The sequence below is a fragment of the Malaclemys terrapin genome, chromosome 2, assembly GCF_027887155.1.
Source record: "Malaclemys terrapin pileata isolate rMalTer1 chromosome 2, rMalTer1.hap1, whole genome shotgun sequence".
In the NCBI taxonomy this organism is placed as follows: Eukaryota; Metazoa; Chordata; order Testudines; family Emydidae; genus Malaclemys; species Malaclemys terrapin.
Genome location: NC_071506.1, coordinates 131,943,984 through 131,968,251, shown reverse-complemented (window position 1 = coordinate 131,968,251; position 24,268 = coordinate 131,943,984). Strand labels below are relative to the sequence as shown.

General features: G+C 45.2%; 1 protein-coding gene across 2 annotated transcripts in view; it reads right to left on the bottom strand.

The window, feature by feature from the left end:
• The window catches only part of XPO7 (exportin 7), a 93,500-nt gene that overhangs the window by 5,370 nt on the left and 63,862 nt on the right, over positions 1 to 24,268 (bottom strand). For both annotated transcript variants that reach the window (XM_054017703.1, XM_054017704.1), the window contains exons 7-24: positions 22,887 to 23,052; positions 21,869 to 21,942; positions 19,636 to 19,755; positions 18,271 to 18,417; positions 16,645 to 16,817; positions 15,811 to 16,004; positions 14,942 to 15,047; positions 13,354 to 13,489; positions 11,849 to 11,922; positions 10,665 to 10,745; positions 9,647 to 9,710; positions 8,227 to 8,335; positions 7,647 to 7,753; positions 7,067 to 7,155; positions 5,959 to 6,066; positions 4,559 to 4,641; positions 3,652 to 3,866; positions 1,704 to 1,842 (exon numbers count right to left, since the gene is read on the bottom strand). In XM_054017703.1, the coding sequence (XP_053873678.1) occupies positions 1,704 to 1,842; positions 3,652 to 3,866; positions 4,559 to 4,641; positions 5,959 to 6,066; positions 7,067 to 7,155; positions 7,647 to 7,753; positions 8,227 to 8,335; positions 9,647 to 9,710; positions 10,665 to 10,745; positions 11,849 to 11,922; positions 13,354 to 13,489; positions 14,942 to 15,047; positions 15,811 to 16,004; positions 16,645 to 16,817; positions 18,271 to 18,417; positions 19,636 to 19,755; positions 21,869 to 21,942; positions 22,887 to 23,052 (2,185 nt within the window). The remainder of the gene's footprint in view (positions 1 to 1,703; positions 1,843 to 3,651; positions 3,867 to 4,558; positions 4,642 to 5,958; positions 6,067 to 7,066; positions 7,156 to 7,646; positions 7,754 to 8,226; positions 8,336 to 9,646; positions 9,711 to 10,664; positions 10,746 to 11,848; positions 11,923 to 13,353; positions 13,490 to 14,941; positions 15,048 to 15,810; positions 16,005 to 16,644; positions 16,818 to 18,270; positions 18,418 to 19,635; positions 19,756 to 21,868; positions 21,943 to 22,886; positions 23,053 to 24,268) is intronic.

Sequence of the window (24,268 nt, the reverse complement as noted above, 5' to 3'; positions counted from 1 at the left end):
AAAAAGGGAATAGAGTGGGACAACACGAGCATTTCCCTCCATGAGACACAGCTGGGAAAGACCCCCCCCCCGCCCCCCAACAAGCCCATCACCACTTGACCAGCCCTTCTCCCCTCTGAGGCCTACCCAAGTAGCACAAATTTATCCTAAGCCAGCCAGCAGCAGACAAGTTGACACCCTAATGATTCTCCAGTGTGCAAGCCCACAGTAACTGGAGTTGAAGCAATATGGTACCCTGCATTAGCTCACTGTGCCCTGTTCATGTGTGCAGGACATGGGAAGCCATAAAAGTGTTCACTTGTGTTTGCACGTACCTAGGGTAACTCAGCACAGCTTCCCATGTAACCAGCAGATGTCTGGCATGTGATGCTCTCAGCTGCCTGCTGTCACAGTTTGGGTTGTGGGAACTGCAGTGCCTTTTTAGGAAGACTAAGCAGCACATTAAAACTACCTCTGTTGTATATAAGCAGCTCTTTCCCTTTAACAGACTCATTTGGAGGGAGCAGACCCCATTGGTACAGGGGTCATTTTTGTTGGGCCCACAACATAGTAGTTTAAAACGATGTTATGAAGATAAATCTTGGTACCACACATATCCATGTGAGTACAGTCACCATTAGCAATATAAAACTAGATACATCAAGACATGCATCTAACTTCCCAAAGTAACCACATGATCTTACTGATGTCCTCTCTGCACCCCTCCTTGTCGGTCATCACCACGTGTTATGTTAGGTATGACTATAGGGCCGGTAATGGGAAACTCGTTGCAGTAAGTGCTATTCCTGCCCATGTGCGTTGGCTGGGAAGGGTTCTGAGGTCACAAGTTATTTGGGACTATCTTGTGTGTAGAGCACCAGGAATACTGACAGCTAAATTAACACTCAGCCTGTTCATCTACAGAGCTCCATTTTTTTACAGCTAGATTTTTCTATTACGTTACCCACTGCTCTATTGCAAATTTAAGGGATTAAACGGAATTCCCCTTCCATATGGGGCATTAATTTAGCGAGGATTGCCATGCACAGTAGAGTTCAAAGTTGTCCTCCTCGTTTGCTCCTCCATGGACTCATTTCAGCCATCTTTATAGACCACATGTCTTTCTTTTCTTCCCTGGTTATGGCACTGGTCTGGGACACTGGGTGTAATTCCTGGCTCTACCTTCTTAGGCAAGACACTTAACCTCTCTGTGCCTCAGTCCCCCAGCTCTAAAATGGGGACAAAACAAGCTCTCTAATCTCGTCTATTTAAACTGTTAGTTCCGTGTGTGTGTGCACGCGCGCGCACACACACTGGGGGCAGCCTGTGTGTGCCAGGCTGGGGACAGCTGTCTCTGGTGGCCTCTAGGTACACCTCTACCCCGATATAACGCTGTCCTCGGGAGCCAAGTTTTTTTACGTTATCGGTGAAACTGCGTTATATCGAACTTGCTTTGATCTGCCGGAGCGCTGCTTTACCGCGTTATATCTGCATTAGTGTTCTATCCGGTCACGTTATATCGGGGTACAGGTGTACTGCCATAGACAAAAAAAGGTGTGCCATGAAAATTAAACAAACTCCCTCCCAATCTACATCATAAATAGTTCTGAACTCTAGTTCGTTAATGGTTTAAATTTATGCTAATTTAAACTAAAATCCTTAATCTTCCCCTCATTCCCAAAAGAGCCCGTTGCATGTATCCCCAAAAGAATATAGATGGTTACCTAGTGCAGTCAGACCTTCTGAAATGGAAGAAAGAATATACATGATTACATGGGGCTCTAGACTGGCTATAAAGTTCATGTGGTCCTGGGTAAGAACTTCCAGTAAGGAATAGTATGACTGGCTGAGTTTGGGGTAATCCTGCAGAGAGAGAGAAAGAGAGAGAGAGAGAAAGAGGGAAGAGATTTTAGGGTCTAATGGTTAATTTAGAATCAAGCACAGGACTTCCTGCAGAGCAGAGCAAGTCTAATCACATCCCTTTCAACCCACTTTTCAACCAATTGGAAGTTGCTCATTGAGAGAGTCTACTTGACTAACGCTTATGAAAACATTCCCCATGGACAACTTATGTGCGCTATATTTACATTTTTTAGCTCATCACTTTTATGTACTCAGTGTCACACAACAGTATCCAGCCACCTTTCCTTCATTAGTGTAATACTGGAATATCTTTTTCATCCAGTTTTTGGCTTGGGGACTTAGTCAGCTAACTCCAGTGCTGGACGTGCAGCCTTCTACTTTGATGGGTCAGGGGCAACCTATCAGACAAAGAACCCCCTGTGTGAGCCCTTGGGGCATTACGGTCAGGTTCTGCTGTGATAGGAAGTCTAGTGAGCACACAGGCCTGGATAATGATGCAAACTCTCACCAACCCTGCAGAGATTCTGGCCAAGCATGTCAGCACAGGCAGGCAGTGGGCAGAGAATACTGTACTCCAGGCTTGTATAGAAGACAGATGTCAGGCTGGCCTCTAACAAGACTGTGTTGATTGCTGATGTGCTGAGAGCTCGGCTCACAGCCTCAAAGGGTAAGGAAAAGTCTCCATTTGCATAAAGTGTTTTTCAGAGAAGAAAGGGATTATTTGGGTCGCTGCTCTACAGAGACTTGCCAACGCCCCCGATGAGAGAAGGGAAGAGAGAAGCTGCAGCATAACGCCCTAGGGAAATGGGGTGGGTGAGGAGGAATGGGGCTATTTTCAGACAGGACTCTGGGCATGCAGCAGACTGCTGAATATGAAGTAGTTCTGTCTTGCCCAGAATCCCAGGACCCTGTGGGAAAGGCACAAGCTCACTCATCTGTACAGTTTCACTATTTCTTCAAAAGCCACTGTTTAATTTCCCATCCTGCACTCTTCACCCTTTTAATAGTGCTTCCCTTCAAGGCAGATCTTACTGCAACTTGGAGTCCGAGCAGCTCTGCTGTAGAACAGAGAGATGATATGCAATGGATACCAGCCCATCAGAATCCCCGGCACTTGTCCCAGCTCATACAAGGCTGCACTGCCTGCTTTTCAGGAGCAGAGGGAGATCGTTGTGTGTACTGGGACCTGGCAGGATTGGCTGGAGCTGGGGCAGATGGGAGGGAAACTAGACACATTTGGAAAACGGGAAGACTGCCTAGAAGGCTGTAACTGCCCTGTTGTCGAATTAACTCTTTAAAGCTCAGCAACTCGGGCTCAGTATTAGTGCTAATGGCACTTGGCATTAGGAAATCCCTTCAATGAACACCAAAGGTCCAACGTTTCCCTTACTACAGTCCAGCTAGGTTTGTAACTCTAGTCTCCAAATACGTTACTGCAAGCAGCAGCATACGGGGAGGGGACAGGACAAGTACAACTCCTGTTTGTCAGAGTGAGGAGTAGCCTTCTGAGCAGCAAGACACTGAAGAATTACTTCATAGGAACACACACACTGGCACTATATCGTTTTCACTGCTGAGTTTGGCATATCTAATTGTGTGGGCCTTTGGGCATGAAGCACCGAACATGACCTACAATTGCCCTCTAGAGAGAGAAAAGCAGATGTACGTATATGAACATCCTAGCTAAGTCTGCAACAACAGGTATAGGTGTCAGCCGGAATCAGCACACAGGGAATGGGTGCTCTGCAGTTGGCACATAGCTCGTGATTAGATGAGATCTAGTGGTTAATCACAGGTGTGTTGGCTTACCAGAAGATCACTGTGCGGGATGGAGAGCAAGAGCTTAATAAAGGTTTGCAAGGCATTGTCGAGTGCATCGTCCCCGTACAGACGGAAGACACCGAAGTTGACGTAGCTGCCGCTTAGCGCAGCCTTCAGCATAGAGAAGCAGATGGAAATCCCCTTGAGCTTCAAGGCATAGACTTGATCCTTTGGGACCTCCCCTAGCGTTAGGATACGATTTCCTGCACAAGCACAGAAGGAGACTCAGTATCACAGCACTGCTTCCAGACCCCATCTCAGTGTATTGCTCAGTATGGGGAAAAAGCAGTAAAGCTGTCTGTCTGACCAGAAAATGGACACTTGGTGCTGAAACTCTGGGCCGGTTTCATGAGTAAAGCTTACAGCAACCACTTGTCCTGTTCTATGATGTGATAAGTCCCAACAGGAACTGGTTAGTAGCAGGGCTCTTTATCTACACACCACGCTGTTAGAAACCGTGAGAGAATTGGTCTGCCTGGCTGAACGCAAGCGTGTGGCTTTGCTGATGGAAACAGGACAGTGTTAATGGCTTCCCTTAGCGGTAGGATCCAGTCCCCAAGTAACCCCCAACTCCATACAGAAAGGCATTTGGTCATGTGAAGCTCAGCACAGCTGCTGCTTAGCCTCCACCAGAAGAGCCATGAGCTACCCTCTCCTTCTCTCAATCCCAGGCAAAATCCCTAAGCTCTCACCCGTCTGTCTGGCATCAGGTCGCGGAGAGAATCCTCCCCCTTTATACAAGCAAGGCCAGTAAGAATGTGGCAAGTTACTTCACCCTGCCTCTCACCCCAGTCTCCTCCTCAAAACCCCAGGCAGCACTGACCAAGGCACCAGCCCCTGCTCACGAAGAGACCAGCAGTCAGGAGCTAAGTCAGGGCAGACGCTGGGGACTCACCATATGTAGTTATCATTTTACTAGTTTCCCGGAAGAGCAAGATGCCGTTTGGTGAGGACACATCAAACTGTAGCCTTTGGGACCTAGAAGGGAGAACAGAACAAAGTAAACACAGAGCTGCTCACACAGGTGTGCGAAGGAGAAAGGAGTGACCATCGGCCCTGCTGATCTATTTTGTGGTATTCTTGAGCTTAGAGCCATTTGTGGCAGGTCAGAAGCAGTTGCCCCAGTCTGGTAATAATAATGGCACTATCTAAGCCAGACAGCTCAGAGATGGAGACAAGAGAGCTGCTGTCTCCAAAGAAAAGGCCTGTGCTTCACATGGTTTAAGAATATTAAGTTTCGCACATGCCAGAAATCCCACCTCAGCAATAACTGCTATGTTACTGTCATCGAAACCCAAGGAACATCTTGGTAGGCAGCCTTCCAGCAAGGTCTGGCAGTGCTGGGACTAACCCCTAGCCGTACTGCGCTGTAGGCACTTGGCAATTAGATAGTTTGCTTCCCTACAGATGAATACATTTTCAACTACATTTAAATGTAGTAAGGGAATCTTTTTTCTAGCTTACACCTCAACAAATAAGGGGGAGATTCAATAGCTTTGAGGACTTCAGTAACTCAGCCAGAGGTTATGGGCCAACTACACGAGTGGGTGGGCAGGGTTCTGTAGCCTGCAATGTGCAGATGATCATGATGGTTCCTTCTGGCCTTAGTCTATGAGGGTTTGTCCTTTCACAAATATCTCTTTTGTCTTTGGTCAACAGCACAACAATATGGATCCTCAAGAGCAATAAAGCCCCGTGTCTGTTCAAGTCTAGTTTCCTTCTTGCATGGCTATAACAACGCTTAGCAGTGCTCTCGCGTACAGAGTTCTGTTCACCTGGCAGTACTCCAGAGCTAAACGTTGGACAATCTTTCACTCACATGTTAGGCAGCTTCCCAATTATCTGAACAGTGGCAGAGATCTATCTATCTGCTAGCAAAAAGAACCACTGGTCATCTGACCACCAGATGGAACAGCACTCATTTTAACTGCATGTTTTGAAATCAATGTAAATTTCTCAGATGTTATGGCGATGGGCCCAGAAACAGGTACTCCAATAAACAAACACTGGTTTCTGATCTAGTCTCTCCACACATTCTCTTCCATTAAGAGCTTACAGAAGGACAGCTCTTTGGTTTAACTGGGTCATGATGCAGGATTAATATGTGAACTATTATATTTGCTTCCCTACTGAGAGAGTGGCTGCTTTTTTTGCTGGCAACTTGCAAAGCATAAACAGAGGGAAATGGAAGAGACATGGCTTGGCAGCAGAGAACATTATCAAGCCCCAAACTAATGGGTGACAGAGTGAAGAGACAAGAATTCCCATTTGCTTTTGGATGTTGGAGTCTCATACCTGTTATGCACCAACTCTGCCATCAATTTGAGCACAGGTGTAGTGCAGGCTGGGTCGTGGTACCACAGTTCAATCGCCCGCTGTAGAATTGGCATATAGGATGGATAGCTGCAACTCAGAAGCTAAGGAACTTTGTTGTTTCAATTATGAAGGAAAGCTCAGCAGTTTAAACTCAAGTCAAAGGTCTTGCCCTGCTCCAGCCTTTGGAGAGAGGCTCTCTTCCTCCTGGCCTCTCTCTGGGCACTAAACTCAGCCAATGGTGCTGGCCGGGGCTTACTCTCCTGGAGAACAGAGTCATTTGTTTCCATTTAAACCATCATTTGGCTGGTAATATTTATCTACACAGTATAATAACTGCAATCCATGGCTGCAAAATTTCGGGGCAAAGGGACATAATGGGGTATCTCTATGCCTGCATCCACTGCTGCCAAAGCCAGCCATGATCATTTTACGTTCACCTTTTCCAAGCAGCCTGCCCCATGTTATGGCCATGTGGCCTCCACCAGGCAGAAGACTACAAACAACACCTGGAGTCCACAGGTGTTGCTCCTTAATCAGCCTTATTTGGGGAGTCACCAAGGTGAACAGGCTACTTCCCAACTACTGCCAGCCCTAGGGAGCAAGAGATGTAGGGTGGCATTTTCAGAGGAGCCTAAAGGAGTTGGGTGTCTAACTCCCATTAAAAGCCAGAGGAATTTTGGTGCCTAAAGCCTTTAGGCCCATTTGGAATTCAACCCGAAACCTTAGAACTGATTTCTAGTCTCCTTTGTGGCAGAATGTAATACGAAACCACAGGCAGGGCTCCCGAAAGGAGTTTTTTCTTAAAGCTTGAGAGAGATGCACCAGGAGCTGTAAATTCTCTTGACTGCAAAGAGAAGAACTAAACACGAAGAGTTAACTGAATACAAAATTAACTGGGTGCTCAAGGGGTTCAAATCCTGCATCTTGGCAGGGGACTAGACTAGATGACCCTTATGGTCCCTTCTTGCCCTATTGTTCTGGGAGCAACAGCCCTGAACCACAGATCCCTCGATTCTAATGTATGGACGGCTAATGCCTTTAAGTCTTCAGTTCTGTCGTGGCCAGTGGGATTTTAGGGTGAGGATACATCCACTCAAAGAGCATCATAAAGCTGGTCTTGGCATTGAAGGCAAAGGCTATTCCCCTCAGGTCTCTCACAAGGCCGACCAAGGTCCTCTGAATTGGGAAGGGAGAGACACATTACATGTTTAGTGACATACTTCCTGACATTTCCCTCTCCTGGCCAGCACTAGCCCGCCGCCCTTCCAACCAAGAGCAATAGGGTGTTTCTTTGGTGGCCTCCAGTCTCAAAAATTGGACACTCCTTCTCCTTAAGCAACAGGAATGCACCCAAATTAAGCCAAGGCAGAGAGGATACTGAGAGGTGTCACTGGTTAAAGCCATGCACTGTGTCTGAGCTACTTTGGGTGAATGAGACACCTCCCTTCCCCAAATGCCTGGACCCCTTCTAGCAATCATTTGCCCTGTCTCTAAGAGATCAGGGTCTCCCCAACCTTGGCTACCACCTCCCAAAACATTGGGAGTAAAGCACTAAAGGAAGTTTTGATTAAGTCATGGATGACAAGGCCACTGTTGGAAAAAGAATGGATGCAAAATCCCCAGGCACCGATTAACTAGAAAGTTTGTCTTGCGCAATTCGGACTTACTTTTGCCTCTTGTTCATTGAAAGTGTTTGTGCTGAACATCTGTGCCACAGCCTCGAATGCAGCGGTGAGGGGCAGCATGAACTGTTCATACTGATCCTCATCTTCCCCTGAAAGAGAATCAAGAGAGAATAGACACCTTCCAGCCAGACTCCACTTCCCACAGCAGTGTGTGCGCAGGGGAGGGACAGGCACTGAGGGTGCTAATTTTAGGGAGCCTGTGTTCCTCTGAATAAAGATGGTGCCTTTATCAATCCCTAACATGGAGAAAAGACTAGGGATGCAGAAAGAACTTTGTGGAATCAAGACTGCATATGGGTTTCTCTGTAAGAGTCAGCTTGTGAAGGAAAACTTAGCTCTAAATATTAGTGGCATGCATCTCTCTCCTGCTAGTACACAGTATCACAGCAATCCCTCCCCCCTCAAGACTTCTCGCCCTTCCTGGTGGGGCTTCTGCTGTTTCCAATAGCTTTTACTGGCTAAGGCATCACCTTCCACAGTCAAGGGGACTAGAACATTTAAGAGCCCTGTGTACAAAAGTTAGCAACCCAATTTCCCCATTTGGTAACTGGGGTTGCAGTACCTAAGTCCACCATGAGGAGGCGCCCAAGTGCAGTGTAGAAAGTAGTCCGACATCTCATGTCAGTCAGGTTGGACTGATTGTTAATACCCAGGAATGAAAAGTGCTCACTCTGTCAATGAAAAAGCAAAGTTAACAGTGAGTGGCAGGTTTACAACAAGGCTTATATATTAGAGGTTCATGGGCATTTAGGGGCCCCTGATTATTTTGACTCATACTCTGTTCTTTCGAGGGCCTTGGCAGGACTGAACCACTCTGTTTACTTTGCTAACCACTTTACTTCTGCGGCTAACCTCAAAGAATAAATCATTAGAGGGCCACTCTCCCCAGTGCTGCGTGTATTACACAGATAACATTAACACATGTTCTTTGGCAAGGATACTTGGCCCTTTACCTTTAGTCTGAGGATTCCGAAGTGCTATATAAACAATTAAGTCTTGCTACACCTCCAATGAGGGAAATTAATTTCCTCATGTGTAAGATAGGGATGGTAAGAGGTTAGGAGAATTGCCCAAGGTGTCACAGCGAGTAGGTGACAGACCCAGGAGTCCTGATTTCCAGGCCATTGATCCTATCATATAGGTATTTCTAGGAGTCATCATATCCAAGCACCTGTGGTTGATATTTCCTCCCAATGAAAGCCAGGAAAACAATTTAATGCAATGTTATTTATTAATTTCCGGTAGCTCTGCAAACAGTAGAGGACCAGATCCAGGGCCTGCACAAGTACAGGAAACCTCCAAGGAAAACCCTTGAGTGCTGTTGTAACTGGTGTTGATTCTGAAAATGATCTTTGAGTCAACACCCCAGAACAGTATGAGAACATACTGCATTGCTGGAGGACCACCTATTGGCAGACCTGTAAGTCCGAGGTCCTGGCCTCTGCGGCAGCTAAACATCCTTTGGCCCTTTCCCCCCCAAAGGTAGGGGTGTCTATTAGATAGAAATGTGACCAGGATGCTAGAATGCTATTACATTTCATCTCCCTGAATTCCCAAAGTAGTTCCATCTGGATACAGTGTTCTTCACTTTCTGCCTTTAGGCTGTAGCAGTGCATCACAATGCCATACATTCCTCCCCAGAGTTGGCTGCCTTTCAGTGACGGGAATGACTGAGTGAGTGAGAGAGAGAGTCCTGTATTATGTTTGTAAAGAAGCAGGAATCATTTGGATGAGAGGGACTATATAAATCCAGGACGTCAGAATTAAAGTGCAGGCTTTGGAAAGAGGCAAAGAGAATAGAGATCATCATCATAAAACAGTCTCTCTTATGACGCAAGTATTCGGGAGACTTATAGTTAGACTGCAGAAGTGTCTCTGCGTGTGAAAACACACAAGGCTGGTTCTTGCTTTAGCGTGCACGCAGGCACCTGCATGTGAGGGTTTGTTACATGAGAGAGGCTGGAAGGGAATGAAAGACTTACCGTGTGATTGTTCAGCATGAACTGTACTGCGCTCAGTTTCACCAATTTCCTAACACTACTGTATGTAGAAAGGGTGTTAAGGAAACAGCAAGCAGAACCAGTCAGTCACTGGACGGTTCCAAGTGCCTGCAAAGCACATACAAGGGAATACTTTCCAGAGTACGTACAAGTTTTACACAATGCTTTCTGGCCTTCTGAATGGTTTCTCTTCTCAACCACGTTTTTTTGGACCAAATCCTGTTACCAAGGCCTCGTCTATACGAACAGTTGGTGCGCAGCAAGCCGGAGTGTAACTCTACAGTGCACAAGCCTTCCATGCAGTAAGTGTCTGTGTGGACCCTGCTATCGCGCATTACAAGTTCTGGAACGCGCTGGGATCTATTCTGCTTTGAAAGAGGACGCTGCACATTTTACCCTATTCCAGGCTCCATTTTCATCTTATTTTGGAAGGAAGACGTAACCCCAACCTGTACTATGCTCTTCGACACCTCAGCAGCACACAAATGAAGGCTGTGGGCAATAAGCTATGAAGTAGCCATGACCCATGGTTACAAAGCTTACAATACTACAGCCATCTACTGGGATTCTTTGCAACCAGGTGAAAAGGGTACCAAGTGTCTATGCTCTCTTGGCTACTCAGATGTTTGGGGGCTATGGGAAATTGCAAATCGGTGAGAGGGGCGGGAGAGGTGTTTTTTTTTTCTTTTAGATAAGCCAAGTTCACATGGAGAGTCAGCCAAGAATTGGGAGAGTGGATGATGGATGATAAAGTCAGGCCCAATATTATGTGGTTGGAATTTGTGGTTGGAGATGTCTCTCTCCAGCTTTAGGAAGTTCTTGGTGAACTGACAGACCTACCGGAGCATCCGTTAAAGATGCATTAGCTCAGTGGATGGCAATAACTAATGGACTTATGCAAAATGCTCCCATTTCATCTGAACACACTGGTGTAGTGCTCCCCAAATTCCACCGTAGAAGTGTGTTTTACACACCCAGGGCTCTCTACAGAAAAGGATATCCAATGGAGAGGTCATTGAGAAGCTGCAGCGTCTTGGAGGTGATAGGTTCGCATCGACCCCAGTACTTCAAGTTGGTGATGCTAGAGGAGAGGAGAATAAGAACAGGTCAGAGGGACGGCTTGGATTTCTTTTGTTGCAAGGTGAAATCTTCCATCAAACGTCACCCAATACCATCTCCACCCTCCAAGAAGTCACAGACATCACAAGCCACAAAATATTGGTATAAAATTACTGTACTTACATTTGGTTGACTAGAAAATTATCCTTCAGATAATCTTCACTACTTGGGTCCCAAGCTACACTGGCCCATACCCAGGCCCTTGGAATTCTGTGGCACTCCAGGGCTGATTTCTGCAGCAAGGGTAAGAGAATTCTGCGGCAGTGACAACATGCAGACGTATGCAATTCTGCACCTGCACCATCCACTGTCAGCTGCAGAATTCTAGTAGCCCTTGCTTCTTCCAGGAGAGCCATTTAACCCCTTGTGGATGTGCAGCTCAGGTGTGCAAGAGTGGACAGGCACCATGCACACCAAGGCAAAAAATGATGTGCGGAAAGCCGGTGGCCATGTGCATCCAGGCGCACGGCACTGGGCTTCAGCCTTGGAGCTACTGAAGTGGTTAAAATTCTAATGGTGACTGCCAAAAAGACACGACAAAACCCAATTGATGTGTTCAATCTGGAGGCAGCTGCCAAGCAATTGGCCAAGCAGGGAGTAGCCTACTAAAGTGGAAGAGTTTTAAGAATGGTACTGGCACTACTTTTGTACTGAGTTCTGCTATTTGAAAAGAAAACCTTTGAGAGAGCAGTCCCCTCCCCACAGTGCTTTCTTGGCTTGTGATTGGCAATAATGGTGTGGCAGTGAACGATAGTGGAGACTGCTTCTTGTAACAATGATGTCAGACAGCGGATTAAGTGGGCACTGGAATAAGAATCCATCATCCTGGTGTAGCTGGCAGGGGATTACATTTGTGTGTCTCCATGGCCCAAACTAGATTCCATGGTGGATAAATAACCCTGGATGCTGCACAGGACCTAAACCCCTGGCCACAGCCTACAATTCTCTCAAATAGCCAGAGGTTACTTTCTCAGTCTGAACAACACTGTCTTATATTGAGGTCGTCCCAGTTACACTTTCAAGTGAACCCTGGGATCCCCGATGACTGCAAGCAGAAATACTTACATTTTCCCTATGAAGACGCTCAGGACCATGGTCTCGTCATTCAATCCCAGGACCTCGGAGAGACGGCGGTACAGCTGGAAGGAAAAGAGAGCAACACAAGTTAAAAAGAAGCCAATGGAATTAGTGATACTTTTGCGGTAAGAGGGTGGGACTCTACTGGGGATGCAGCCTGAGCTTAAAAATAGCTATTTCGTTTCCCTGAGCACTAGGGCCTCCGAGCCGTTAAGCATGGAGAGCGTTTGATCCATGACCCACATTTATGAAGTGGCATGATAGCTCTTTCATTTTCTTCCCCGCTCCATGCGGCACTGATCCAGGGATCTATCTAGTCCATGCTTTTCAAGACCACCAAGAGAAGGTTCCTGCCCTGAGGCACTCCCATTCTAACTTAGACTGATACGCTACATGGGGTAACAGGTCAAACGAGAAGAAAATGTTGTTGACCTGCACAATTTTTCCATCCTCCTTTTCATTCTAGCGAAGTTCATCCCCAGCCAGGCTCACAGCAGCTACAGATGTTGTATACAAAGTGTGGGCATTCACTTTCTTTCTGAGAAGGGGGATTCCCATAGCTCCAATACGAACGCAGTTCCTCTACTGACAGCTATGAGTTCAAAGAAGCAATGAACTCTGCACTCATATCCCTGTGATCTAGCCCCACTCTCAAACACTCTTAAGCCCTCTGCACCTTCAGAAGCAAGAGTGTCACCCTGGTGCTTTAATCCGTGTCCCTGGGCGATAGTGAATTATGGGTTATCAGAATGGCTGAGAGTCAATTTTTGGAATAAAGCTCAATTCCCTTTTCCTGGGCTACTTTAAGCTCCAAGTACACCGATGTTAACTTCCAGTGTATCTTGCGAGAGAGAACATAGCAGGAAAAGTGAAAAAGGCCCACTTCCACAAACCCTTCCTTGTCTGCAAAAGCTGCCCTTTTAGGCAGCCAACGTGTCATGTTTCACCTCAGCGCAAAGGCTAGGGGTTTTTCAGAATGTCTGGAAAAAATTCCAGTAGGTTTTAACCAAGTATCCGAACTCCACCCCAGCCCTAACACCTCTCTTAGGAACTTATATGGTTCCCCATTACCCTAAACACTGAGAGGCACTCAGATCCCAATGCATTTCCCCCTCATGTCATCCCTGTGAAGTAGGGCAGGGCTATTAATTCCCATTGTACAGATGGGGAACTGAGGCACAGAGAAGCTAAGTGACTTGCCAAAGGTCACACAGGAAGCCTGCGGTGGAGCAGGGATATGAACCCAGGTCTCTTAAGTCTTAGGTTAGTGCCCTAATCAGACATTATCTTACTGAAAAGCAGTGCCAAAGCTGCACTGCTGAAGCTATAATTGTAAGACTGGGAATGCAGAAAGCAGGAAGGATGGGGGCTGCTAATAAGCTTTTTCTTAAAATGACAAGAGCAGATTAAGATCTAGCAGCTCATATGCCAAAAGATGTGAAGACATTATGGTAGCCAGCAATGCCTCAAGGCTGCATGGTAGAGGGAATTACCTTGGAGGATTTCTGCACCTGGTCTCCAATGTAGATCTTTCGGAACTGCTCAAAGAAGCTCAGCATGGCAAGCTCCAGTTTCTCGTTCCCAGCCTGTGCCAGGCGAGAGTCCGTCAGGTTCATCAACTGCAATACCCTGAAGGGAGGGAAAGAAGAAGCAACAGATCTACCAACCACTCCAGGAGGACAAGAAATACCAGCCTGCCTGAACACTGACAAGGGTGAGCAGAAAAGCGATTTCAGGCAGCTGGTATCATTTCAAAGCTGCATATGGCTGAGAACCCTTTTTGCTCTCTAGGAGGTGGCGTGGTGGGCCAAGAGCGATCGAAACACAGGAATGACGTTACGTTAAACTAAAGAAGATGACCCCACCCTCCCATGAAAAGGAGCCAGCAGAAGGCTATGCATCACTTAAGTCCCACTTAAGATATGGGCAGAGGGTGGGGAGGGGAAAGGGAGAGGCCTTGATGCCTATCCTCCATACAGAGGGGAATTTTCACCCCCCTATAGAGCTTATCAAATGCCAAGGTTCAGTACATTCTCTGAGCTATCCCCTGAGCAGAAGCCTCCAGCTCTCATTACAAGACTGAAGAGGCATTTAAGGGGTCACCTCCACCCCCACCACACCGATTTTTGTTATGGCCACGTGGGCCTTGTGGATAATGCCCATGAATGATCTATTGGGGTAAGAAAGGGTTTCACTGATTGAGGTTATAAACACGTGGTGGGGGGCAAAGCAAAGGTCAACTCTTTTTTGCGAGGTGGCCCAAAACGAATAGGGAGAGAAAAGGTTAAAGTAAACAGACTAATATGAGAAAGTCTCTTGTGTATAATATAAACGGAGGGCCACTCAAAATGTTTGAGGTCTCATATCTTCCCTCTACTAATGCACCAACTGCAGGAGGAGCTAGTGCCTGATTTACAGTTCCTCATTAACAACACTTATCACATGGCCACCTTCCATAAATTCTCAGATTCAGTCCTCTTGATCCCAGAGAAGCAGAATTAGCTTATGTTCTACATGGAATTTTGCTCAGCTTAGGGTTGTTTAAGAGCCATAAACTACATATTAATTACCTATACCAAATAAATCAGTAACTGTGCTAATAGAAGGCTTAAACGGTTCTGAAACAAGCTACAAAAATGTACCGGTGCCACCCTGTATAAGAATTCCATCTGCTGTAAGGTACTGCGATATTCACAAGATATTTACTGTCAAAGCCACTTTGGTTGATATCAGAAAAAAACATCGTTTCCCTAAAAAGAACCAGCATGCACTGGGTTCTACTCTGCCGTGGGTATTAAAAAAAATAGGAAAAATTCCACCCTTACATACTGTCCCCATGCTTATTTAGATCCCTTGCCAAACACCTATGCAGACATCCAGGTTTAGACAAATCCCACAGAAGTTTGCTCAGTGGGTCTAGCCACTGCTATCAATGTCTTTGTTCAAGGGCCAATTCCATCCAGTTATTTTTAGCGAGAAGAGAAGAGGGAAGGGAGAACACTTAAAGCCCCAAAGAGAATTACTACCATGCAGCCACAAGAATGGAACATAGCGCAGCTAGAAAGCATTCAACATTCCTACCGACAAACCAACTCGCCGTCCATTGCATCCTGCTCATCTGTGCTGGCGAACGAAACCCTGCCACCAATCACTGCCCCGATGATATAAACGAGCCATGTCAGGCGCCCTGAAGCCAACAGATGACATCAGAAACAAACACTTCACAGGCCACGTGGTAGAGAGAAAGGGATTCTTCGGGTTTTTCCTCTGGCAAAGCCAGGGTTCACGAAGAAAAAGATTTCTTAAGAGCATATTTTATTCCTCTGATCAAGAAGCTAAAGTTATGCCAGTGTTACTTGTTTTTCCACTTAGTGGAAATTATGTACAATTTCCAGAATCAGAACTGTAGTCTGTTTGCTTCAGAGCATCATTTCAAGCTACAGTGTGCTCACAACTTAAGATCACCCTCACCCCAGGAAATTCCTTTAATACAAGACCAGATTCTGTAGACTTTGCACATACAATGTTGTTTCCAAAAGGGGAGCACTCATTCTCTGAAAGCACACGAGGTTGATATGACAGATAACTCAAGCCCTAACCATCTGAAGTTGTACTGATTTAATTACAGCAGTGCAGTAAAGCAGCATAGTAAAGCAGCCCAAGGCCCACCCAGTGTGGATACATTTATACTGGTGTAACTTATTCCCAAATGGGACGAGGGTTATACCTGTGTAACTACAATAGGTAAAAAACCCACCCCTCTAACTGAAATAGTTATACCTGTACAAAAGCGGTGCACAGACCAGGCTGAATGCCCATTTTCTCAAGGGAATACTTGTAGGATCTCTCCTGATATGATTCTATCAGGAAAATGGGCTTCTGGAGCTGTAGTTTTTGGAAGGGGCAAACTGGTCAGGGCTCCCTGGCCACTGTTCTTGGAGTGCACTCACCTTCCTGCACTGCGATGTCCATGGGGCTGGCGGTGGCACTCTGTAGCAGCTCCTGGTAAGTCTGGGCTGACTGGTCAAAGAGCTGTACGAGGAGAGCACAGGTCTTTTCATACTCACACCGGCCAATGGTGGACAGCTGATCTAACTGCTGTTGCACAAGGCCAGTGTCGTCTAGTGGATCTTCCAACCCGTCTCTGCATGGGGAGGAAGCAGCATTATAAAGGAGCTTTTATACCAGTGCTAGCCTAACCCACAACACAAGCTTATTTCCAGCATGGAAGACACCTCTCCTAGGCACATGGCTATTTTTTAAATCTGATCATCTGATCCTTTGCCTCTAGTAGCAGTCATGGTGGAGCATTGCACAGACTGATGTAATACAACCAAGTGATCATCACTAGTGTCCTCTTGTTTTATGGGCACAGAAATAACTAACAGAATTGGCAGGGCCATTACAACCTGCAATGAGTAAGTTCTTATTGCAGGCTTAAGACAATATTTGTCCAGGGCTTTAGAACACACCACTTTACGTGTTTAAGAAGTGCCAAGTATTAAGGCATCTGGTTGTCGTTGTGCTTTAGTGTTTTCCATCTTTCATATTTTGGTTTTCTTCCATCTAATAAATTAACTTTAATTAAAATATACAAGGATGGCACATCTGATTCTGGACATCCCTACCAAGACACTCCATTGACAACCAAAGCAAAAACATCCCGGGGCCAGAGTCAACACTATTTGCCTATACATCTAATGCCACAGACCCTTGCGAGATTTTCCCTTATGTGCTGCAGGCACTGTGGTAGAAGTGTTCATGCGTCTCTAGGCTTCCCTTACCTCAGTATGATGTGCACAGACTCCAGCCTGGACGTGATGTAAGCTTTCGTGACCTCTGGAGTGTACGTTTCTAGCATATGAGGCTCTGTGGCTTTAACATATGGCACTGATGCTGCCAGCCGCTGCCATAGGCTTAGCAGATAATGTACGCTGTTTGGTGCAAACTCCCAGTGCTACAGATACCAAGATAGAGAAAGGAAAGGAAGCCAGTGAATTTAGGATCTTGCAGAATGTCACATTTGTCTTGAACGGTTTGCTGTAGGAGAGCAGATATTCAGAGGCTTTACACAGGATGCTTTGATGCTTCATTTTCCTATATAGCACTGAATTTAAGTCAGCATCCAAATTCCAGGAGTGCCTAAGGAAGAGAACTGTTCAGCAAAAGAGCCAGAGATACTCCAAAATATTCAGCTCCCAGTGCAGGTCTGAAAATACAAGCTTGCAGGATTAGAACCTTGGTGCCCTCCCTCAATCCTAACAGTCTTGCTGCTTTCTCTCCTCATTCATCTTAGCATTGTAGCGTAGTGAGGAAAACATGCACTGGTATTGCAAGGATACAGGCAGTGCAGGAATCATCATTTGCTGAGCTCCATCTCTATCATGACTCACTGTGCACAGCTTCTCTAACGCAGCCCCTTCAGTGGTATACACCTTCCACAGCTCAGGGAAAGCCACAAGAGAAGGACTGTCAAACGCTGCTGCACTAGACTTTCAATTTCTGGAGACCTGGGTTAAAACAGGTTTTTCTTGAAGTCATTTGGGTGGCCTGGTCCAGCCACTGCTGCTGGACTCCTACATAAGAAAAACAATTCTGTCCTAAAGGGAAGTTACATAGCTGCACAGTAATATGCATAATTACTGACATTTACATTACATAAAGGCAATACAGCAACACACAGTTCTGGTTTGATGAAGCGCCAGTAATACAATTTAGTCCCTCACCTGGGGCCATGCACACACAGCTTTCCTGCTTTTTAATATCCTAAACTGTTTTATTCAGAGCTCTTAGAAATCTCTATTGTTCTATCAAACATGCCCAATCCTAACTCAAGCTGTAAAATTCCAATGCTCCTGTTTGCCTCCCACTAAACCACTGAATTCACAAGTCATCCTAACAACACTTGATATTTCTAAAAGCTACATACACCCCAATTGTCTACAGATCAAGCCTGCCAGTTTGCAGTAGCTATCATGGAAGAATTTTTAAAATACCATTTTATTTTGTACAGAGATGTAGTTGTATGCTGCACAGCAACAGAACACACAGAGGCAACCTCTGCATGATATTGATGGTATCAGCAGTAGAACCACCCTCTAAACTACATTTTGATAATGGGTTGATGCATTATACAAAAATAACCTTGAATCAGCAGTTGCTACTGATGGGACATGGGAAAAACTTCAGAGCTGTAACTACAACCCTCCCCTCATGTGTTTTTCAGCCAGAGTTCATAGTACGATCAATATTGCACTGCCAGATTCTCCTGTTACAAAGCCTGTGTGAATGCTGCAGTCTTCTTGCCATTGGGCCTGACAAATTGGCATAGCTACTACAAAATAAATGCAAGGAGGGGAACTGCTCCATTTTGAGAGGCACCAACAAGGCCAAACGCAATGAGTTCCCACCTGTAGGCTGGTCACGGTGAAGTTGGCAATGAGTCGGATGACCTCAGGGTAGTTTTCCACCTTCACCAGCTCTCCCAGTTGATAGTTGCTTTTTAATCGAGCCAGCAACCTGCAGAACTCATGGTAATTGTTTGGGTCTGACAAACTCTGGGGAGGAAGAGAACAAACAGTATGTCAAATCATGAGACCGGTAGCACTGTCTAGTGTTTTAGAGCACAGGAATGGGAGTTAGGAGACCTGGTTTTTATTCCCAGCTCTGCCACGGACTCATTACGTGATTTGGCAAGTTATTTTATCACTCTGTGCCTCAGCTCCCCCATTTCTAAAAAAGGGGTAGTGCTTGCCCACCTCTAAATTGCTTGGAGCTCCTTACATGCAAGTGCAAAGTATGATCTCTCAAAGCCACGTGGTACAGATCACCAGCTAAAACGAAACCCTACCATTTATGGCAGGCCTTGGAACACGTCTAATGTCTGGCATCCAAAACACCAGCCTGCAACACACTTAATTCCCAGTAGCAAATTACACAAAGTTTAAACCACAAGACTCAAGTATCATTCTTGAGAAAAGGAAAGGTAATCTTCTTCCAACACAGATAAGTGATATTTAAGTGACTGGGAGCAGGAAACTAGAGGAAAAAAGTTAAAGAAGACAGACATCTTTCTTCCTTGGCCAGTGCAAGATTGTTCCCCTAAGCATATTTTCAGCAGTTTTGTCCAGTGAAAGTCTCACCTCTCTGTTCTGTAGTGGGGTAAACCCCACCATTTGTCTCCCAAGCCTTACTGATCTCAGTGCTGTGAAGTTTACCATATATTTAGCCTAAATTTCATCCCACTTTGTCTGGTTCTAGCCCTACATACCATACCAAACAATTCGCTTCCATCCCTGGGGTTTACACTTTTTAAACCTTCACCTCTGACCGTTATTCTCTCCTCTACCTTTTAGTCTCCCATTTAAATGAACTATACATATTTAGTTCATTAAACATTTTAGTTGCTCTTCTCTGATCTCTCATCATCTTCCTCTACATTTTTCTTGTAACGAGGGTGTGACAGGTTCCCCCCGGGGTGCCGCCTGGAACTGGGGTACATACAATCCAACAAGATATTAATGTCTAGCAGATCAAGACATTTAGAATGATACCTCACAAGGCATATTTTGTACAAAACATATCCTAATTACATGATCCAGGTGAATATTTGAGTGCCAGGGTGTGTCAGAAGGTATAATTTTTTTTTTTTTTTTTTTTTTTTTTTTTTAAAAACAGAAAAACAGGTTCCCTAACAGAAGAGTAGTTTATGGAAGCAAATGCAGTAAATTGGACAAGGAGTACTCTAAGAAATACCTGGCTTCCGATATGCTCACCTGGGGGTTTTCCAGTATTCGTTTAACGCCATCAACAAGATGAGACAGGAACTTTGCTCTCTCTGCATTGTTAAAAAGGGATCTGCGGACAGAAGCTATCTGGACTAAGCAGGACAAGACCTAAAGGAAGCAAAAGGAATAAAGTGGAAAGACTTTATTCAAACTGAAGGGAATGGTTTGAGTTGTTTCCCTTTCCAGAGAGAGTAGTTCATTCAAGTGTTCACCATACTCCTTAGCAATCAAACTCAGTTGCTATAGTTCAAAGGATGATTTTAAAATGAAGCAACCACCTCCAAATGTTCTCTCTATGAAAAGAGAAAAATAGGAGAAATCCAGTGGAAACAAGCAGCAGGGATTAAGAGACTACATTATACAAGGATCATCTCTCCAGCTTCAGGGCTCAATGAACACCCAGCTTTAGGAAGGCCCTTCCAGCCTTAAACTCCATTACTATGTTACAGTCTCCACTGTGTTGTCATGTGGTGACAGAGAAAAAAGATTTCCCCAAATAGTGAAAGCAAAAACGCAGGTTGTGCCCTCTCATCTGACTCGTGTCATCTGTCATTGTGTGTAAACAAAGGCTGACTTGAAAAATACTGGCAGTGGGAGAAAAGCCTGCCAGCCTCTCCATACAAGAGTTTACCATGGTCTAGGGAAAATATGAGAGAAGGAAGAATGGCAAGATGCACATTTGTTTAAGTTAAAGCGCTCCCATCTCAGCCTCTATTAAGCTGAAGGTAGATTCCAAGGATGCAGTTATGCAAGTGAATCCATTACCGCACTGCTGAATGGGATTATGAACTTCATGAACATTAGAAGCAAATTAATTATAGACTCTTCACACTGAGGCGAGCCCCGATTCCCCCAACCAGCCTAAGAGCTACCTGCTCTGCTGTTAAAGCCCCTCTGATTCTTGCTAGCTCACATTTTTAATGATCAAAGCTCAGAGCAATTACTGGCTTAATTGTTTTAAATTTCTGCTTAACAGTGTGTTTCTTTTTAAACTCTCTTGAATAACTGAGGCTTAAATCTCAGACTTGGCTAGCAGCATATAATGAAGTGACCAGCTCTGTCCTACCTCTCCTAGAAACATCCTTTTGAAGAAAGATCCTCCCTTCTCCAGCCAGAGTTAAGAAGTGTTTCCATTGCAGCATGCGTCTACGTTAACTAGGAAAAATATTTAGCCCACAGTATTTAAGTGCCTATACAAGCAACTGGTCCAGTTCTACCCCATGCTGAAATATTTAGTGCTTTTAAGGGAAACAATCTATCAACAGGGAAACTATGTAAGTTTCTCTCCTCCCTTCCTTTCTTTGCCTGTAATGACCAGCCTTGTTGATAACGAATTTTTAAGGTTTCTGGAGCAAAGATGTTTAATGCTTTGCTGGGCTTCTTCCTGAACAGCACCTGAAGGGCATTTGCTGATTCTGCTTCCCACCAGACCACAGACGCACACAGATCAGAGCAACTTCCAACTGAGAAACATCTTAGCGTGGGACTCTTGCTGACTGAGCCAGCGTGAGAGAAGTTTCCTGGATTTGAATGCTTTATGCACACAGAGTCCAGCCAGAGTGAGCAACTCCATGCACTGACACAGTTATTGGATCACCTGGTTGCTGGTAGGCAGACAGTATTTTAAAAGAAAACATCCAATCACGTGAATCCTTTACTTGGGCTGATGCTATTGGCCCTTTCCCCATATGGGAACACAGTCTTGTCTAGTGGATAGAGAATGGGACTAGGGGTCAGGCTCTTGGGTTGTACTCCCAGATTTGCCCCAGACTTGCTATGTGATTTTGGGCAAGTCATTTCAACACTCTGCTTAGCTTTCCCAGACTACAAAATGGGCATACCATCACCTAGCTCCCTCACAGGCAGTTGGGAGGCTTCATTCACTTAGAGCACTTTAAGATTCTCAAACGGAAGGGGCAAAAGAAGGGCAGAGTAGCAATATTTCAAACAAATGGGGACTGCTCCTTAATCCACTCCAAAAACACTGGATGTACCAAAACTATCAACACTAAGGAGGCTTGGCACAGCCTCCCTTTGGTCTTTGCGGGATAATACTATATTATCAAAATAAGCAACTGTTCTGAACATATTCTACATCATTTTAATCGAAAGGCCAGTATCTCAGGCCCATATACCAATGAAGTCCTTCGATATGGCTCTCCTGGTGCTGTAAAAGCTTTCTGATATTAGGCGTCATAAGAACCATGAACTCTGAACTCACCAGAGGTGAAAACGATGGAGGGATGGAATGATACAGGTCAAAAAACAACTGTAGGGTCGAGGAATCCAAGAATGCTGAAACAGACAGAAAGGAGCACCTTACTGTGAACATCTGCATTATTGCACTCTGTGGAGTACTTTGTTTACAAAGACACTTTTATGCTTGTCTGTCCAAAACTACAAGGGCATCCACACTCTTTGCGCTAGAAAAGATTACATGATGCAAAATGTTTTCAAAGAATTATAGTGCTATACTCCAGAGCCTCCTCTTCCAGAATACACATATTAAGCTAGAGAAATATAGCAGGGCATTTAAATGAAGCAATCTGTGACTGCAGAATGACTGCTAAGGGCCATGAGGATGTCAAGGATGGACGTTGTGCTCCAGGTGTCCCTAACCACCCCCGCCAGAAGCTGGGATTGGATGACAGGGCACGTATCACTCAAAGTGGCCCTGTTCTTTTAATTCCTTCTGAAGCATCTGGCACTGGCCACTATCAGAGACAGGATACTAGGCTAGATAGACCATCAGTCTGACCAAGTACAACCGTTACATCCTTAAGTGACAAGTGCGGAGGTACTGCCAAATAGTGCAACATTGTCTTAACAATTGCCTAGTTAGGGAATCCCATTTTGAAGTTGGGTGGCATGAGAGAAGCTCTGGATTTCAGAACTGACAAGGCTCCTTTCTGGCTTATTTTCTTCCCTTCTATGAAAAGTGTACTAAAAAAAAAAAAAAATTGAGCTGTCCACATAAGCCAAATTTGTGATTTCTGAAGTTCACATAGTGTAGGATTGAAGGGCCAGGAGGAAGGATGCTTGTGTGGTTTCGGGCCAGCAATACTAGCAATATGAATCACATCTGTAATCAGGTTAGGGGACAATGGGGCTGTACACCTGGTTCCCTGACACAAAGGTCTATTTATACACTGTGGACAGAGTATGCTGGCCAGCCAGCATATTTTCATTTGGCACACTGAAGAAGATAAGCCCGCTTCCCCCACCCCCCGGAGCATTACCTGATCTCCAACTGGTTGGAATCTGCACTGTGCAGAGATCATCTGAGGACTCATCTGTTGATGTGCCAATGAAATCAAAGTTCAGGCAGTTGTGTGTGAGCTTGAGTAGCTGCATGAGCAGGCCGTGTTGGCTTTCATCATTCAAGTTCAGGTTCTTCCCTGAAGCCTACAGAACACAGTGGAGAAAAAGAACAATGCAGTGGCTGAGGCAGGAGCAGAATTCCATTTCAACAGGAGATGACATTTGTAGGTATCACATGCCACCTTCATGTCAAGGCTGAGACAACACCCTAAATATCCCTGGTGCCCCACACTTTAACAACAAAGAATCTGTATTTGGCTTTTTAGTCCTTACATGAAGAGGGTGGACAGTGCTTTCTTTTCACTCAGTTCTCCTTGTACAATAGAAGAGCAGCAATGATTGCCAGCCAGTAATTATTCTGGAAGATCCATCAGATTAGGAAATTCTCAGCTGGGTAGAACACAGGAAAACACTATCTGCTTGACATGCAGCAGGGTCTCCTGTTACTCCACCACCCCAGGTAGGAAAACAAGTGCATTCACTTTGTTGCACAAACAATCTGGATAAATCCTACTCCAGAGTCAAAGCTCTGGGACTAGACAGAAGGATTCTGAAGCAACACAAGGTGATTAGTGGGTTTGTGATGCTAGATCAGCTCATAGTTGTTTTATAGCAGCACATGGGTCTGGAGACAAACCAGAAGGCCTGTGCTTTGCACAGTTGCTCTATGCTTTTCATAGAGCAACTAAACTTCTTCTACCCTAAATCTGCCACAAATTGATCTGGGCAGTTGCAATGGGACCCAGTATACTGTTTCACTGATTGTTGGAATTGTCTGCCACAACCACTCCAGAATGTCTACCAGACGGCATTGTTCTTAAATGACTGCCTAATTGCACTGTTTTATGACAGTGATATAGACATAATCATTAGTTCCTAGCAGCCCAATCCCTTGCTCCCTCCAAGGGAAAACAACTAGAGTCATTGGAGGATCACCTTGGAAACATCTGGTTTTATACACAGAAGCTTGTGCAAGCTGCCAAACAGATAAAGGAATAACTGGGGTAGTGGGCGTTAGTGACAGGAAAATAAGGACATTAAATGGGACAACAGAAAACATCACAATTTGTCCTTAAAATTGGGGCATCCTGGGAAACAAAAGCAGGATGATTGAGAGATAAAGACATATAAAACTAGAGGCTACCCCCCCAATGAGTCATGTCATTCAAGCCTCCAAGTTTCATTTCACCTTGAGGGACAAATCACAAATAAATCACACAGGCATATGGCACATGCAAGAGTTCTCGGAAACATTTTAGTTTTAGTTATGAATCCATGGTAACATTAAAAAGGACAAAGG